Here is a 15,576-nt window from a genome sequence, read left to right as displayed (position 1 = left end):
GCTGAAACTATGTCGTTAGTAAGCGAATTCCAATTGTCAAATACACGTTTATAGCTTCTAAATGTCGCATTTTATTTAACATCTAACCGCTAACCTCAGCGCGGTTCATTCAAGGTCACTACCTCCCCTCACATGTGTATGTTGTGTTAATAGGTGCATTTTATTTAACATCTAACCGCTAACCTCAGCGCGGTTCATTCAAGGTCACTACCTCCCCTCACATGGAAGTGTGTTTATGACGTGAGGGGCGTTAACCACTTTTAGGTTTACGTTTCCCCTCTTGCCATACTAAACCAAGCTCAAGCTCTCGACTGCGGTTAAGAGTCGCCATTTTTTTCGCGGTTTAGAGACGCCATTTTTTCTCGGTTTAGAGACGCCATTTTTCTGGTTAGTTCAAATCTTTTGTTTTTGTTTTGGTGTAAATTAGATTTTGGCTTTTCCCTTGCCTTATACCTCCATGCAATTAACTTATCATCTGATAAAGGATGATAAGGCTTTTTAAAGCTTACCTTTTGCCGCGAAAAAAAATCCCGCCAACAAAAAAATTATTCAAATATGCGAATAGCTGAATTTTTATCAAGAGCTTCCCATCTTCTCTACTAGACAGCGCCAGTGCTGCCAATCTTTGATATCAGCTGATTATCCCCACTACGAGATTTTTACCCCCACTCTCGAATTTTCGGTTCTTGGGTTAAATAATGTTAAATAAAATACAACAAAAGTTAAAGTATCTAGCTTCACTTTTGTAACGTCATCGCATTGTCCATCATTCTCTACCTCCATGATCCAAACGACCTTGGATTCACCTTGAAATCAGCTGATTGCGCATCATTTCATTTTCAACGTTCCTCTCCTCCCGCCCTCCGTTCCTTCGTCCATTTTTTTTTTTCTTATTTCTTCATTTCTGTTTTTGAGTTTGAGGTACTTTCGAGTGTTTAACAAATTTAAATTTTAATCTAAATTTTCATTTTCCAGTCAATATTCCTATCCAAACGACCTTGGATTCACCTTGAAATCAGCTGATTGCGCATCATTTCATTTTCAACGTTCCTCTCCTCCCGCCCTCCGTTCCTTTTGTTCCTTCGTCCATTTTTTTTTCTTCATTTGTATATTTGTAACAAGTTGTGTTTTTAAGGTACCTTCGAGTGTTTGACAAATTTAATTTAAATTTTAATTTTCCTTTATTCCACCTTATTATTCATCATGATTATTGTGGATAAGAATAAATACAAATTCCGAACGGAAGATTGGGTTTGCACGGATCCGTTGTAAGTATTCCATTCAATTACGTTTGAACTTCATAAAACCAAAATGGACGTTGTCTAATTTCTAATTTCTTCGAGAACTTTCCCTTTGTTAGCAAACACTTCTGACTTTTGGGTGTTTTTTTCAATCTGTAAAACACCAACTTTAACTATGGCCTTTATCAATTCCGAACGGAAGATTGGGTTTGCACGGATCCGTTGTAAGTATTCCATTCAATTACGTTTGAACTTCATAAAACCAAAATGGACGTCTAATTTCTAATTTTCTTCGAGAACTTTCCCTTCGTTAGCAAACACTTCTGACTTTTGGGTGTTTTTCTGAATTTCTGAATCTGTAAAACACCAACCTTACTTATGGCCTTTATCCTATATGTAGGTGCTGTACTTATCACATAATCTCCCAGATGTGAGTTCTGACAACATGGACTCAGATGTTTCATCGCCTAAGTACAGCTGATAGGTACCTTGCACCTTCTTGTTTCATACGAGACCCCATACCTACTCAGCTTTTGACCTTTGTTCTCAGATATTAGGTTACATAAATGTGCTGTCCACACTCTCAGGCTAAAACAGATCCTCCCAAAATAAATCAAGTGCCCCATCCAACCCCAAAAAAGATTAGAAATCAATTTTGTACCCCGCCTTTTATTAACTTCATAATTTGTGTGCTCCTCCTTTACGTAGTACTGACCTTTCTTTCCCCTCATTGCACTCCTCTTTCCTCTAATATTACCTACTTCTGCTTCCCTGCATTGGTGGCATGCAATGCTTTAAAATTAAATCGATGGCACACCGCCAATGCAGTAAAGCAGAAGTGATATTAGAACTGTGGTATTCCGTGGGTAATACTTGCAAATCCCGTGGGATTCAATAGACCATAAAAGGAATATTCCTACCAAATTTCAGCTTTCTAGGTATTGTGGTTCTAGAGATAGAGCGATCAGTGTGTGAACTATGAACTGCAAATGGATCTCGTTCTTATAATATAAGATTAGGTGCTGTACTTATCTCATAATCTCCCAGATGTGAGTTCTGACATCATGGACTCAGATGTTGCATTTCCTACAGCTGATAGGTACCTTGCACCTTCTTGTTTCATACGAGACCTCATACTCAGCTTTTGACCTTTGTTCTCAGATATTAGGTTACATAAATGTGTTGTCCACACTCTCAGGCTAAAACAGATCCTCCCAAAATAAATCAAGTGGCCAAAAAAATAAACAAAACCCCATCCCACCCCAAAAAAGATTAGAAATTAATTTTGTACCACACCTTTTATTAACTTGATAATTTGTGTGCTCTTCCTTCACATAGTACCTACCTTTTTTTCCCCTTGTTGCACTCCTCTTTACTCTAATATTACCTACTTCTGCTTCCCTGCATTGGTGGCGTGCAATGATTTAAAATTAAATCAATGGCATGCTGCCAATGCAGTGAAGCAGAAGTGATATTGGAGGAAAGAGGTGTGCAATGAGGGGAAAGGTAGGTGCCACACCGCCAATGGAGTGAAGCAGAAGTAGGTAATATTAGAGGAAAGAGGAGTGCAATGAGGGGAAGGAAAGGTAGGTACTACGTGAAGGAGGAGCACACAAATTGTCAAGTTAATAAAAGGCAGGGTACAAAATTGATTTCTAATTTTTTTTGGGGTGGGATGGAGTTTTGTTTATTTTTTTGGGCAGTTGATTTATTTTGGGAGGAACAACTTGGCAGGGTTTTTTTATGCCACAAAGTGGTATTTTTTGGGGGATCTCATAACTTTTTGCAGAAATAGCCATAATAATTATGACATATGAGTGTAGCGCAAGAAAGTACAAAGGCAATAGGCATAGTAACATCATTTGATAAGGTTTGGTGAGTTTGGCTTATTTCTGAGTGAAAAACATAATAGTAATATCTTTCGGTAAGTTTTAGCAAGTTTGGGTCATTTCCGAGTGAAAAATCATAATAACATCGTTGGAAAAGTTTTGGTAAGTTCCGATCATTTCCGAGTGAAAAATTGAACAGTAACATTATTGGGTAAGTTTTGATAAGTTCCTATCATTTAAGAATGAAAAATGATGTAACATCAATGGGTAAGTTTTGGTAAGTTCCAATCATTTCCGAGTGAAAAATACTATAACATCAACGGGTAACTTTTGGTAAGTTCCAATCATTTCCGAGTGAAAAAACCATAATAACATCATTGGATAAGTTTTGGTAAGTTTCCGTCATTTCCGAGTGAAAAATACCATAGGTAATAACAGCATTAGGTAAATTTTGGTAAGTTCCAATCATTTCCAAGTGAAATACATCATAATAACATAATTGGTTAACTTTCATTTAGCTGGTCCTAAGTAGTCCTAACCAACTTTAGATATTATGTATCACCCCATCAGGTAAAACCTGACATTTAGGAAGAAAAGCAGGCAAGGCCAAATACGCCCTTTGTCACTGTCCTCAACTGTCTATTGAAATCAGAAATGATATTATCTGTTCAGTATTAATGTTTTGTCATTATATTACATAAATTTGAAATTTCCCAGATTTGAAAGAGTTGATATACATATTTCATTTCCTTTTATACCGTTTGATAAACTGGTAATATTATGGGTTGGTTAGGGTGTTCTACCCATTATGGAGTACCTATGTTACCTATACTTTCAGTGTTAGAACTGCAGTATTCCACAGGTAATACTTGCAAATCCCGCATGAGATCCTGCGGGATTGCAATCCCTACATACGTAGCACTGGTTATACTTTCAGTGTACCTATGTTATACTTTCAGTGTTAGAACTGCAGTATTCCATGGGTAATACTTGCAAATCCCCCATGAGATCCTGCGGGATTCAAAAGCCTGCGGCATTGCAATCCCTACATATGTAGACTGGTCCTATGGCCTAATCAACTTTTAAAACTATCACCAAATCAGTTAAAAACCGACATAATAAGAAGAAAATCAGTCTTTTACCAAATTCAACGCCAAAGGGGCCCTTTGGGGGCCTTAAAAATATGAAAAGGCACATCTGCCACTCACGGGAAAAAGAATGAGCTGTCAACCAACAAAATTGGTTCATTAGTTTAGGCTCTAGAGCGGTCAACGTCAAAGAAGAAGAAGCAGCAGCAAAAAATGATGAAAAATTTGACATTTTTTAAGTCAAATATCTCAAGCTTGTCTTAACCGATTTGAATGATTTTTTTTTTCTTCTTTTCTCAACTTGGTCTACTTTCGAGGGTGTTGCAGATGGTAGGAGAAAGAAGACAGATTATGAACATGCTAGAGGAAAGAAGACATCGCTGGATAGGACATCTCTACAGGCTACAGGCATAATGATTTCATGGTTGCAATCATTGAGGGAAAGAGGCAGGGTTCCCAAGGAAGAGGAAGACCAAGAGAAAGATACATCGACCAAATTGTGAAATACTCCGGGTCTGAAACATATGCAGACATGAAGAGGAAGACATCTGATAGAGTAGAATGGAGAGCTATAAACCAATCTTAGGATTGAAACAGATGATGATGATAATATCTTTATTTAATCCCCCAACCACAAAAAATTGATATTTGGTGGTACACCAAAAGAACCTTGAGGTGTAGGTGGTATGCAGTACTCAAAAGTTTGGGAACCCCTGTACTAGAGTATTGATTTCTTTATAATGCTTAACAATGTCTTAATGATGCAAAACTGTCATAATTGTCATATTGGAAATCAAAATACAGTATTTAATGTAAAATCTCATTATGTTTTCAGTTTGTGAAAATTCTCACAGATTCAAATAAGGAAGAAGGAACCCTGAGTGACAATGTTCAGTTAGATAAAGAAACGGTCCGAGATACTATTATTGCTTTATTGTTAACAATCCTAGCAGAGGGTAACTTACCAGACTCAAGTGAACTTCAGAACATGGTACGTTATTTCATGTTTATAAGTAATCTTAATATGAAAGCACAGATGTTATACCATATTCCCTAGTAAATTTCGTTGAAATTTTCTCTGGTTGATGGTTTAACTCCATACTCAAAAACCCACTCCAAGGCTTAGGTGTAGGGGGCAAACAGCCCTCAAGGATGAGTTGAGCTTCTACAGATCTATGAATGCCACCTTTCACATGAGAAAAATATCCTTGATAATTATTAGTTAAGTAATGATTCTCTCCTCTATGAGGAACTTTTAAAAACTCGTCCCCTCCTAAAAGATTTGTGCAAATAGCATTTCAATATTCTCCTTGCTTTTTTTTAATGTGCTTTACAAATAATGCAGGAGTTGTAGTAAAAACTACCAGTGGTCAGAATGCTTTGAAGTAATGAGTACCACTGGTTATGCCATCCTCATGTTACTGTGAAAGGTCTGATTGGTCATCCACTCCAAGAGTACAATCAAATATAATTTGGTTTACTTGGGGTCCTTCTGAGAGTATAGAACTATAAAGTTGTACCTCTACAACTACCTGAAAACGGCTACTTTCCCTGTCGCGTATAATATCTCTAGTAGCACGGTCAAACTTTCTTGACTTGGTGGGGTAGAGAGCTCCCACGCTCCTTAATTTAAGACCTGAAGTTGGGACTCAAATAATGGGTTTGTCTCAGAATACCATTTTGTGTAAGCTGAGTGGTTCTTGAGTGAAAAGCAGAAAACTATAAAAGGGGCTGTTTTCAGCACTTCCCCACTTTGGCTCACCTCCTAGAAGCAGGGGACTCTTAGAAAGGTCTCCTAATGATCTCTAACAAGGTTCTAAATTTAATTCTTCGCCGTCTTTCTATGCACTCTAGACCCCCCTTTTTTTTTTGGGATTTGTTGATTGGATTATAAGTAAATCATCTTTGATTTATTTCAGATGTGGAAATGTGAACTACCATTGGAGAAAATCCTGCAACAAATGCAGGAAAAGTAAGTTGTTTATTTCTCTTTTATGTTTGTAAAGCTCTGAGAATACTTATACTTACTAATACACCACTTGAGTAGTCTCAAAAAATGCTGAGATTAGGAAACTCAACATGAGACTGCAGAACTGGGGTACCTAAGTCCCAATGGAGCACTAGAATACATGACAGGATAGTTGCCTGTTCAAATAAACTACTCTTGGTATTAATATTCAGTGACTCACTTTTTAACAGTGACTTTAAATTACATATGATCCGGCTGCTATTGTAGTATAAATTTGTTATATTTATGTGTATTCTGACAACCAATGAAATCTCTATTTCTTTCAGGTCGTGATGAACATGTTCCTCCAATGATCAAAGTTATTGGAAAGAGTGCTGCTGAAAAGAGTGAGGGGATCTTCAAAGCTGAAGATTGGCAGTGTAAAGCGTAAGTACCTATTATCCAATTTCCTTACAATATTCAACAATATTGGTCTAGTGCTAACCTGGAAGTGCTAGAATTGCTAGATTAAAGAAGAAGAAGGAAAACAACTGATTCTGATATTGAAAAGTTGTGTGATATGATAAATATTGTCTCCAGAATACTCCTGATCTTGCTCATCTGAATCTGAGTGTTGAGATCTAGGCGCATGGCAGTGCGCCAGGCCAAGTTTCTCAGTTCACCTAATGCAGGAGTTCTCATCTCTACTTGAAAATAGGCACCTTGTTTAAGAGTCCCCCCTCCATCACTCGTGTTATGATACTTTTTCTTAAGGTCATAGAAAATTAAAAGTTTGATTGATGTTATCATGCACCTGTACTGAAGGAAAAGGAAATCTCTTGAAATGAGGTATGTGTGGCTTTGTCCATTCTTCCTCTTGACCCCTCATTTATGAACTAAATATTGGCTCTCAATCTGCACTGAAGCAATTCCGAACACATGATTGGCCAGGATATCTTTCAGTCAACTAGTGAGCTTTCATTTTTGTTCAGGAAAAATAAGGGTGTTAGAATGGATAAATTGTAACCAACTTTGATTTCAGCTGTGGCAATGTGAACTGGGCTAGAAGACAAGCATGCAATAGATGTAACACTAGCAAGTTTGATGAAGTGAACATGATCAGTCCTGATGAAGTGTTTGACGATGATAACATGAGTGTTCACAGCTCTCTCAGTTGTCTGGTGGCTCCCCCTGGAATGGAGAATGATTCAGGATTCAGCTCTGATGAATTGGATTCCACTGGTGCTAAGAAACCAAAATCCCACTCCATCCCAAAATGGTTCTGTGATGCAATGAAGGAGTTTGAAAAGGTATGTGAGTTAGATAATGATTATGGATCAATTACCTTTTCCAGGTGAATAGGGACATGTAACAATGAGAGAACGCGAGAGAGCAGACATTACCCCTACAGGAGATACAGCCCTAACCGAACGTCCAGGTAAATATGTGTTTGATTTTATTCCATCTCAAATTATGAATCTTTTTCACAACTTTGTGGGTATCACAGTGTTACAAGTCTTTCATTTACTCAATCATCATATTTATTATCGCTCGTTTCTTATGACTTGTAATGCGAGAGGTTTTGTGAATAGTTGACCTGTTCCACCAAACAGAACGACTTAGGATATGTAGGTATGTATGTACTTAATGTGTGACAATGTGATATTGATATTTTATTTAGACTGTCGAATTAGGACATGTAATTCTTTATCTCAACAGTTCAATATTGAACCACCGTATTAATTTAAATCATTTATCTTTATTTGTTTTAATAGAAATTAAAAGAATTAGTCGTTCGTTAGGGTTCGATTCTCGTAACGACTGGCTTTCTTCTGTCCTGTCCTTTAATTTCGAAACGATAAGACGTCCGTTGTTACAGTTTGAGATAATTTAAAAAACCCTTTTCCCCAAATTTTTTTTAAGGGGGGGGATGTTTCTTTTCCCTCCCCCCCCAAAAAAAAAAAAAAAAAAAAAAAAAACAAACAAACGGGACAGGAAAACTTGGCTTCGTTTCTAAAATCAATTTTATTAATCAAAAATGTTTTTCATTTCTTTTGTTTCAGCCGTCACCGTTCATACAAGTAGATGAAAATCATCTCAAACTCAATCATCAAGTCTGATCTCATAGCCTGTTCACGTCTGGTTAATATTGCTTGTTCTCTCTCTAACCAGTTCTCATTAATCATTAAGCCCCCTGTAATATTACTAACGAAATAATTTTGCTTATTTCAGGAAATTCGTACATGATTTTCCTGAAATGACCGAAATTGTTAATAGCCGGATCTACAATGTCAAGAGTTTGTTAACTTTTGAGTTTGCTTAGGGACTGCGTTCGGACATAGTGTCCGAGTATACTCAGATGTAAACAAATAATTTAACATAAGATTGTAGATCTGGGCTATTTATTTTAATTGTTTTCGTGCCATTTATGTTCACTTTAGTATTAAAGCCAGGGCTTTATTCCTCCATAATCTTCATTGCACTCTGCAACTCTTCACACTGGCAGTTTATAAAGTGACTCTTCAGCGCTGTAATCCTCATATTACTCTGCAGTTGGATTCACTCTGAAAGTTGCCAACCGATGTGTTATAGAGTACTAGAAGAATATGGAAGAAGAGAGCTGGTTTCACAGTTGTCGTAGATTTCATTGTCCTCTCTGAGTTTTGGACTAATCAAGACAGGAGGCGAGATATGTTGAATGGGCTTTGATATTCTGTGTGTACAACTTGAGATATCTGCCGTCATCTATCACAAGGTGTGGTCTAGTTTGCACGTTTATATTATACTTTTCATTTAAATTAGATATTACAAACAAGCGAATTACAAAGCAAACAAAAATGTCATCTATCCCAAGGTGTGGGGTTTACTCGACACAATCGCAGGTATTTCAAGGGATGCTTACAGATAAAAGTAATGTCCATTTGACTTTTTTCGTCTCGTTAGTACTTAGTATGTATTACCCTAAATTAATATTAAAATAAACGACATCATATCCATTTAATCAACTATGTACGATGACTTTCGGCGCTCATTCATTACGAGATTAATGTCCATTTGACTTTTTTCGTCTCGTTAGTACTTAGTATGTATTACCCTAAATTAATATTAAAATAAACGACATCATATCCATTTGATCAACTATGTACGATGACTTACGGCGCTCATTCATTACGAGATTTTTTTTTTACTCCGAAACGAGAAATCCTGCCCGAATTTGTTTTTATTTATTTTTTTCAGTGATAAATTTCCGTTGTTTCTAGTTCCTACAATAGGAAAAGGGGTGTTTGGTTATGTTGAAATGTTCTCGATACATATAAAAACACCTCTTTTCTTATCATTTTTTTCCCCCGTGAATTCTTGTCATAATGATACTCATGATAATGGTGCTATGGAAAACTATAAGACTGAACCTTGTGATGCTAGTGAACCTACCATGGTAGACATTGAAGTCAATAGAGAAGGGCAATATAATTCTAAATGTGATAGAATCGAGATAGATGATTCTAGCTCCACCTCATCCAGCTCAACCAATAAGATTCTATTCGCTCCTAGTAAAACTCTCAATGTAGATGAACTAGATAGAATCTCACGCTCTGACTCGAGTGATTCTAGGAAACTTGACTCAGATGTGTCTTTAGACTTTGACTCGATGAAAACTGTGCTACCATCCAATCATATCTATCAGAAAATAAAAGAGAAATCTTCAAGCTCTGACACATCTAGCCATGATAAAGCGAGTTATTCAGAGAAACAAGACAGATTCAAACACATCAAGGATAGTTTCTTCAACAATACAATCAGTGATGAAACAAATAGTTCCGGCGAGACATTCAAACATATCCACAATTTCCTTCTTAAAGAAGAACTATTGAAGCAAAGAATGAAGAGTGGCAGTATTGACATGCATCACATGGGAGATACATTTGATATTGATATAGAGGATGAGACTAGTAGTACAGAACAGAGGAGAAGGAAGCTCATCTCCCAAAAGACAATGGACTGCAGAAGTAACTTCAGCTTTACTAAGGACCCTAGTAGCTTGGAAACACCAATACCTCAACGGGAGAAGTTGAAGCGATGGTACAGTGATCAAATCTTTGATGAACCTTGTGATGAGTTTGGATCTAAAGATATCTTCCGTCGCGTTCTAAGAAACAATTTAAACAAAACCAAATTCCGCGCCAAGAGAATGAGGAATGTAATTGTAACTCCTATCAAGATACATCAGAGAATTATCTTACGTCAAGATCAAGAAGGTATTGAGGAAGAGGATGGGATAGAGCCATGTCGTAAGCTGTGAGAACTCATTTTGCTTCTTTACTATCTATCTTGATTCTTGCATGAATCCTCCTCAATCTCCTCGGAGAATTATCTTACGTCAAGATCAAGAAGGTATTGAGGAAGAGGATGGGATAGAGCCATGTCGTAAGCTGTGAGAACTCATTTTGCTTTTTTACTATCTATCTTGATTCTTGCATGAATCCTCCTCAATCTCCTCCCATGAAATTTAAGAATTTTATGTTCTCGTCCGTTTATTTTGGATTTTTATTCCCTGTTGAGTTTTATTTACACGCCCAAACACAAATCATACCTGGACATGACAAAGTACAGCAATACCAGTTCTTACACTTTATTCAACCTTTTCACGTTAACAATTTTATTTATTTTGGATTTTTATTCCCTGTTGAGTTTTATTTACACGCCCAAACACAAATCATACCTGGACATGACAAAGTACAGCAATACCAAACAGTTCTTACACTTTATTCAACCTTTTCACGTTAACAATTTTTTTTTCGTCTCATTTCAGTTCAAATTATCTATAACTACTAAGTTATTCGTTTCTATGTCTAGATATTTTATTTGATTCATTTTTTTACATATATATATATTTTCTTGATTTTTCATTTTGTTTTGCATGTGTGGTTATTTCAGTATAATTTGAAGTAGATCTCAAGTCTAACTTTAGTACCTATACATTTAAAAGGTTACAGAGTAAACTGTAAAGTTAAAACGTAGGAGTTGTATCTTTCAAAATTCTGATGGATTTTTGGTTTTCACGCCCAAACGGCAAAACAAAATGAAGAACAGGAAATTTATTTCAACAATCAATACTACTCTAGTTAAGTTTAGAGCCTCTACCTGATTGTTTAAAGAAATCAGGATTATTTTTCATATGTAACTTTTTAACTTATACCATAATGTAGCAAAAAATCAATTTTAAACTATTGGCAATTAGTATATTCCCTGAATCCTGATTTTGATTCCTGTTTTCTATTTTCATTCCTACAGGACCCCGCCGGATGAGCGAGAGGGATCTACCATCCCGAGTTATGACGGAACAGCAGAATTCTCAACCCATGCGCAATCAACATCCTCAGATCCAGAGTTCAAAATCAGTTCCTTCTCTTCACAGTAAGTACCTTTGACATCTCACTAAATTATCCAAGACTCGGCACATTTCCGAAGCTTGAGATCAACTTAATCTACTTCTTTTACTCGTATCATAGATAAAGTTTTCCATCCCCTACACTTATAACTTTGAAGTCTAATATTTTTATCGGTAAAAAATGATGCAAGCGAGTAGGTATTACGCTAGGCTTGCACGCCGGAAGTCCCGGTTTCGATTCCTGACGAGAGTCGAAATTTTTTCGGATATTCACAATAATTGTGAAGGGCCTCTCAGCTTCACCACAAATAAATCATTACTTTACTCTCCGTGTCCGGATCACCATATTGTCAAATCTTATGTCTCCAGTAGGTGGCCACGGCCACTCCTTTGGCATTTGCTGTCTGCAGGTCCTCTAGAGTGCACGGTTCTGGTAGATTGGGACGGGACAAGAGATGGGCTTCGTCTTGGATTGCTCCGCATTCGCAGCTGTTCTCTTCTGTGTTCTTTCATTATTCATTATTATTTAGAAGGTAACAAATGCTTCTATTCTGTTCTCAGATGTTAATGACGGCCTCAGTGCCACATCCCCCATGTCTACCAGAATCCATCATGAAGTGTTCAACCCAGGATATAGCCGCACCTCTAGTACTAGCAGCATTCCTCAGACACAACAATCCATCCGTTCCAGGTAAAACTCAACTCACACAAAGTTTCTTTGTTTCGAACAATTTTGCTAAAATTAATTTAAAAAGGACTTACTGTTAAACGTTACGCGTTGGCTAATTTCATTGATCCGTGCAGAGCCCACACGGGGCGGTGGTAGCATGGTTCAGAATCCTGGACAGCGCCAGTATCTATTCCAAGGTACTAACCCGTGGGAACGTGAGGAGCGAGAGAAAGAACAATTGAGACGACGAGAAGCTGCCAAGATATGGCGCGATCAGCAAATATCAGAACTCGGGGCACTGGGAGCAAATCGAACGCCAAGTCAAGAAGAACAGCTGAGGAATCTCAGATTGGACAAGGAGTTCGAGAGAAGAGTTGAGGAGCAGGATGATGATGAAGAAGACGAACAGGTTAGTCAACATTCCTAACACTGGAGTTAACATTAAAATTGCTATTGTAGGTAATTCTTCTTTCTATTGTAGGTATTTCTTCATTATACCTACAATTTATTATGATTTAAAATTCGTTGTTATTCATGAGTTATGTATCCATTGTTTGGTTATGTTTACAGGAAGAGCTGCCTTACAATGCAGGAGGATCAGTGACAGGAACCAACACAAACCAGCGTTACTCAGGGGGTGCACCTCGGCCCCAACACCTTAGACTTGACAACACTACACAGCAGCAGCAGTTAACTAATGGACCTCCCGCCCAGCAACGTCTTGACAGCTTGGTAGGGAATAATAACCTCCCTCCTGAACCACCAGAGCGCGTGTCATCCTATGCCGTCATGTCGAGTACACTACGCAGCCCAGTCATGAGCAATGAGTATCATATCAATACTTCTCATCCTATCAATTCCACGCTCAACAACATCAATGCTTCTCATATCACAATGAACTCCTCCCACAGTACCATGAATTCTTCACACAACACCATGAACAAAGTTTTCCATTCCCTACACTTATAACTTTGAAGTCTAATATTTTTATCGGTAAAAAATGATGCAAGCGAGTAGGTATTACGCTAGGTTTGCACGCCGGAAGTCCCGGTTTCGATTCCTGACGAGAGTCGAAATTTTTTCGGTTCCTGCACGGAATGCGAGATATACCCAGCGAATTAATCCAGGAGGCACTTGGTACTACTGTGATATTCACAATAATTGTGAAGGGCCTCTCAGCTTCACCACAAATAAATCATTACTTTACTTTCCGTGTCCGGATCACCATATTTTCAAATCTTATGTCTCCAGTAGGTGGCCACGGCCACTCCTTTAGCATTCGCTGTCTGCAGGTCCTCTAAAGTGCACGGTTCTGGTAGAATTATTATTATTATTATTATTATTATTATTATTATTTTGTCACAAAATACAATTGTACATAAACCAAAGTCATTATGAAAGAAGGCATAGTATAAAACAATAAATTAAATTTGTAAACTAATACAAAGTAAGTTAGGTCATCATTTCTAAGATGTGGAATCTTTAATCGGACAAAGTAAATTCATTGTTAGTTGTTAGCATTGTGAAAATGATTGCATTGTTTGTGTTTGTCCCATGGAATGCAGCCTCTTCCCATTGCAACCTGAGGCCTCAGTCTGCATTGTCCTCTAGTCTGTCAAGTCTAGGTCATACTTGTCATGCACAGCAGCGACATAACAATGCTAGTGGTAAAGAAGTCTCTTCTAAACCTAAACTTCCCTTCCAACCTCGCCACCATGAATTCTTCACACAACACCATGAATTCTTCACACAACACCATGAATTCTTCACACAACACCATGAACTCTTCACACAACACGCTAAATTCCTCTCATAACACGACGAATTCTTCTCAGCTCACCATGAATTCCTCCCATAACACAACCATGAATTCGACACACAACACTACACATAACGCCTCAAGTCATGATAGCAATAACAACCCAAGCTCTGCCACAACTAATGCTACGCCATCCAAGCGAGTGTCATTCCAGGATACATCATCAGTATCTCACTCACCGCCCTCTCCTGTGCTCGAGAAAATACGAGAGGATCCCAACGTAAGTCAAATATCATATATATCATTATTTCATCATTATAGATTCAGTGAAAGTAGGGCCGAAAAGAAAGCACTAAGTGCGGGGTTTACTGAGATCAATCTAGGATTGAGCTATACATAATACACAGTTCAATCCAGAATTGAAGCCATCTCCGACTTCGTAAAACGCGGTCTAAATAGTAGATTGCGATAGGGCAAGGTAATACTCGTAGTGACTTTGCTCATACAGGGTATAGGAAAGATACATTAGTAAATGCATAATTATTTTCGTGTGAGAGCCTCATTGAATGTGCTTATTTTGATTTCAGTCGTTCATTGATGAAGCAGAAAACATGCTAGCTTCACCTAAAACTCCCGATGGTCATTTTGCTGGAACTCCAAGCGTGATTGGCACTCAGGAAATATACAAGTAAGTTGTTAAATAGAATATCTATAATGCTTCATGCGTACTCAAGCCAAAAGAGTTTCTAGTTAGAACTGAGTTGAAAGTCAATTTCTGACAATCGATAACAATAACATTTGTAGATTTTGGGAAGCGTGATTGGCACTCAGGAAATATACAAGTAAGTTGTTAAATAGAATATCTATAATGCTTCATGCGTACTCAAGCCAAAAGAGTTTTTAGTTAGGACTATGTTGAAAGTCAATTTCTGACAATCGATAACAATAACATTGGTAGGTTTTGGTCTCGCGTTGCTCGAGAAGTGGACGTGATAAGTTAATATAGGGCCCAAGCCCTGAAATGCACGCTGTTGTAGTTAAGCTGGGGTTTACCAACTCGGGATTGAGATGAAACGAGGATTTCCATACATATACTTAAAATCCAGGTCAACCTAACTCAATCCTGAGACAATCCACGGTGGTAAAACTCGACCTTAGAATGTTCAAAAAGTAAGTAAATCCCGGAATTATTCTGTGACTGATGAAATCATAATAATGTTTTCCAGCCTAATGTCGAGTGTTTATTTTGTTTCTCCAGAGATCCTCGTCAGCGCCGCTTGGCTCAGCAACAACAAGAGAAGATGTTATCCAACAAGACGAGCCAAGTGCCAGAGAAGTTGAGTTTCAAGGAGAAAATGAAAATGTTTGCCATGGAGACAGGAGAAGACGGAACGCCGCGAGACAAAGTGAAGATCTCACGCGCTCAGCGAGATATAGACAATCTGGGAACTCCCACTTCTACAAACATCAACACAAGCAATGAATCAGCAAGCAATGTCAGTGTTAATAATTTGAACAGTAAATTTAAGACCAGTGCCGCAATCACTAGTAATTAGGATTTCTTTAGTTTGTAGTTATTCCATTTAGATTTATTCTCTCCAATCCATCATCCATTTAGATACAATGGTTTTTGGAACAATTTCATTTCTCCC

General features: G+C 37.7%; 3 protein-coding genes and 1 long non-coding RNA gene across 4 annotated transcripts; all 4 read left to right on the top strand.

Annotated features, from left to right (window-relative positions):
* Window positions 1–6,237: 6,237 nt before the first annotated feature.
* LOC103506649 lies at window positions 6,238–7,478 on the top strand. Its single transcript, XM_026821646.1, has 4 exons — window positions 6,238–6,256; window positions 6,454–6,553; window positions 7,149–7,416; window positions 7,461–7,478. The coding sequence occupies exons 1-4, from the start codon at window positions 6,238–6,240 to the stop codon at window positions 7,476–7,478; spliced, it is 405 nt and encodes a 134-aa protein (XP_026677447.1).
* Window positions 7,479–7,480: 2 nt separating this feature from the next.
* On the top strand, window positions 7,481–9,134 carry LOC103506639. Its single transcript, XR_541226.3, has 3 exons — window positions 7,481–7,544; window positions 8,170–8,861; window positions 8,961–9,134. It is a non-coding gene; the product is annotated as an uncharacterized LOC103506639 (long non-coding RNA).
* Window positions 9,135–9,476: 342 nt separating this feature from the next.
* LOC113466339 lies at window positions 9,477–12,134 on the top strand. Its single transcript, XM_026821650.1, has 3 exons — window positions 9,477–10,402; window positions 11,399–11,521; window positions 12,057–12,134. Exons 1-3 carry the CDS (start codon window positions 9,495–9,497, stop codon window positions 12,061–12,063), a joined length of 1,038 nt encoding a protein of 345 aa, XP_026677451.1. The 5' UTR covers window positions 9,477–9,494; the 3' UTR covers window positions 12,064–12,134.
* Window positions 12,135–12,302: 168 nt separating this feature from the next.
* LOC103506640 (uncharacterized protein DDB_G0283357-like) lies at window positions 12,303–15,575 on the top strand. Its single transcript, XM_008471035.2, has 5 exons — window positions 12,303–12,574; window positions 12,736–13,107; window positions 13,887–14,204; window positions 14,512–14,612; window positions 15,183–15,575. Exons 1-5 carry the CDS (start codon window positions 12,323–12,325, stop codon window positions 15,478–15,480), a joined length of 1,341 nt encoding a protein of 446 aa, XP_008469257.1. The 5' UTR covers window positions 12,303–12,322; the 3' UTR covers window positions 15,481–15,575.
* The last annotated feature ends 1 nt before the right edge of the window (window position 15,576 follows it).

The sequence above is a fragment of the Diaphorina citri genome, unplaced genomic scaffold, assembly GCF_000475195.1.
Source record: "Diaphorina citri unplaced genomic scaffold, Diaci psyllid genome assembly version 1.1 scaffold252, whole genome shotgun sequence".
NCBI classification, from domain to species: Eukaryota; Metazoa; Arthropoda; class Insecta; order Hemiptera; family Psyllidae; genus Diaphorina; species Diaphorina citri.
Note: the sequence above shows the minus strand (reverse complement) of the source record. Positions and strands in the feature narration are given on the sequence as shown.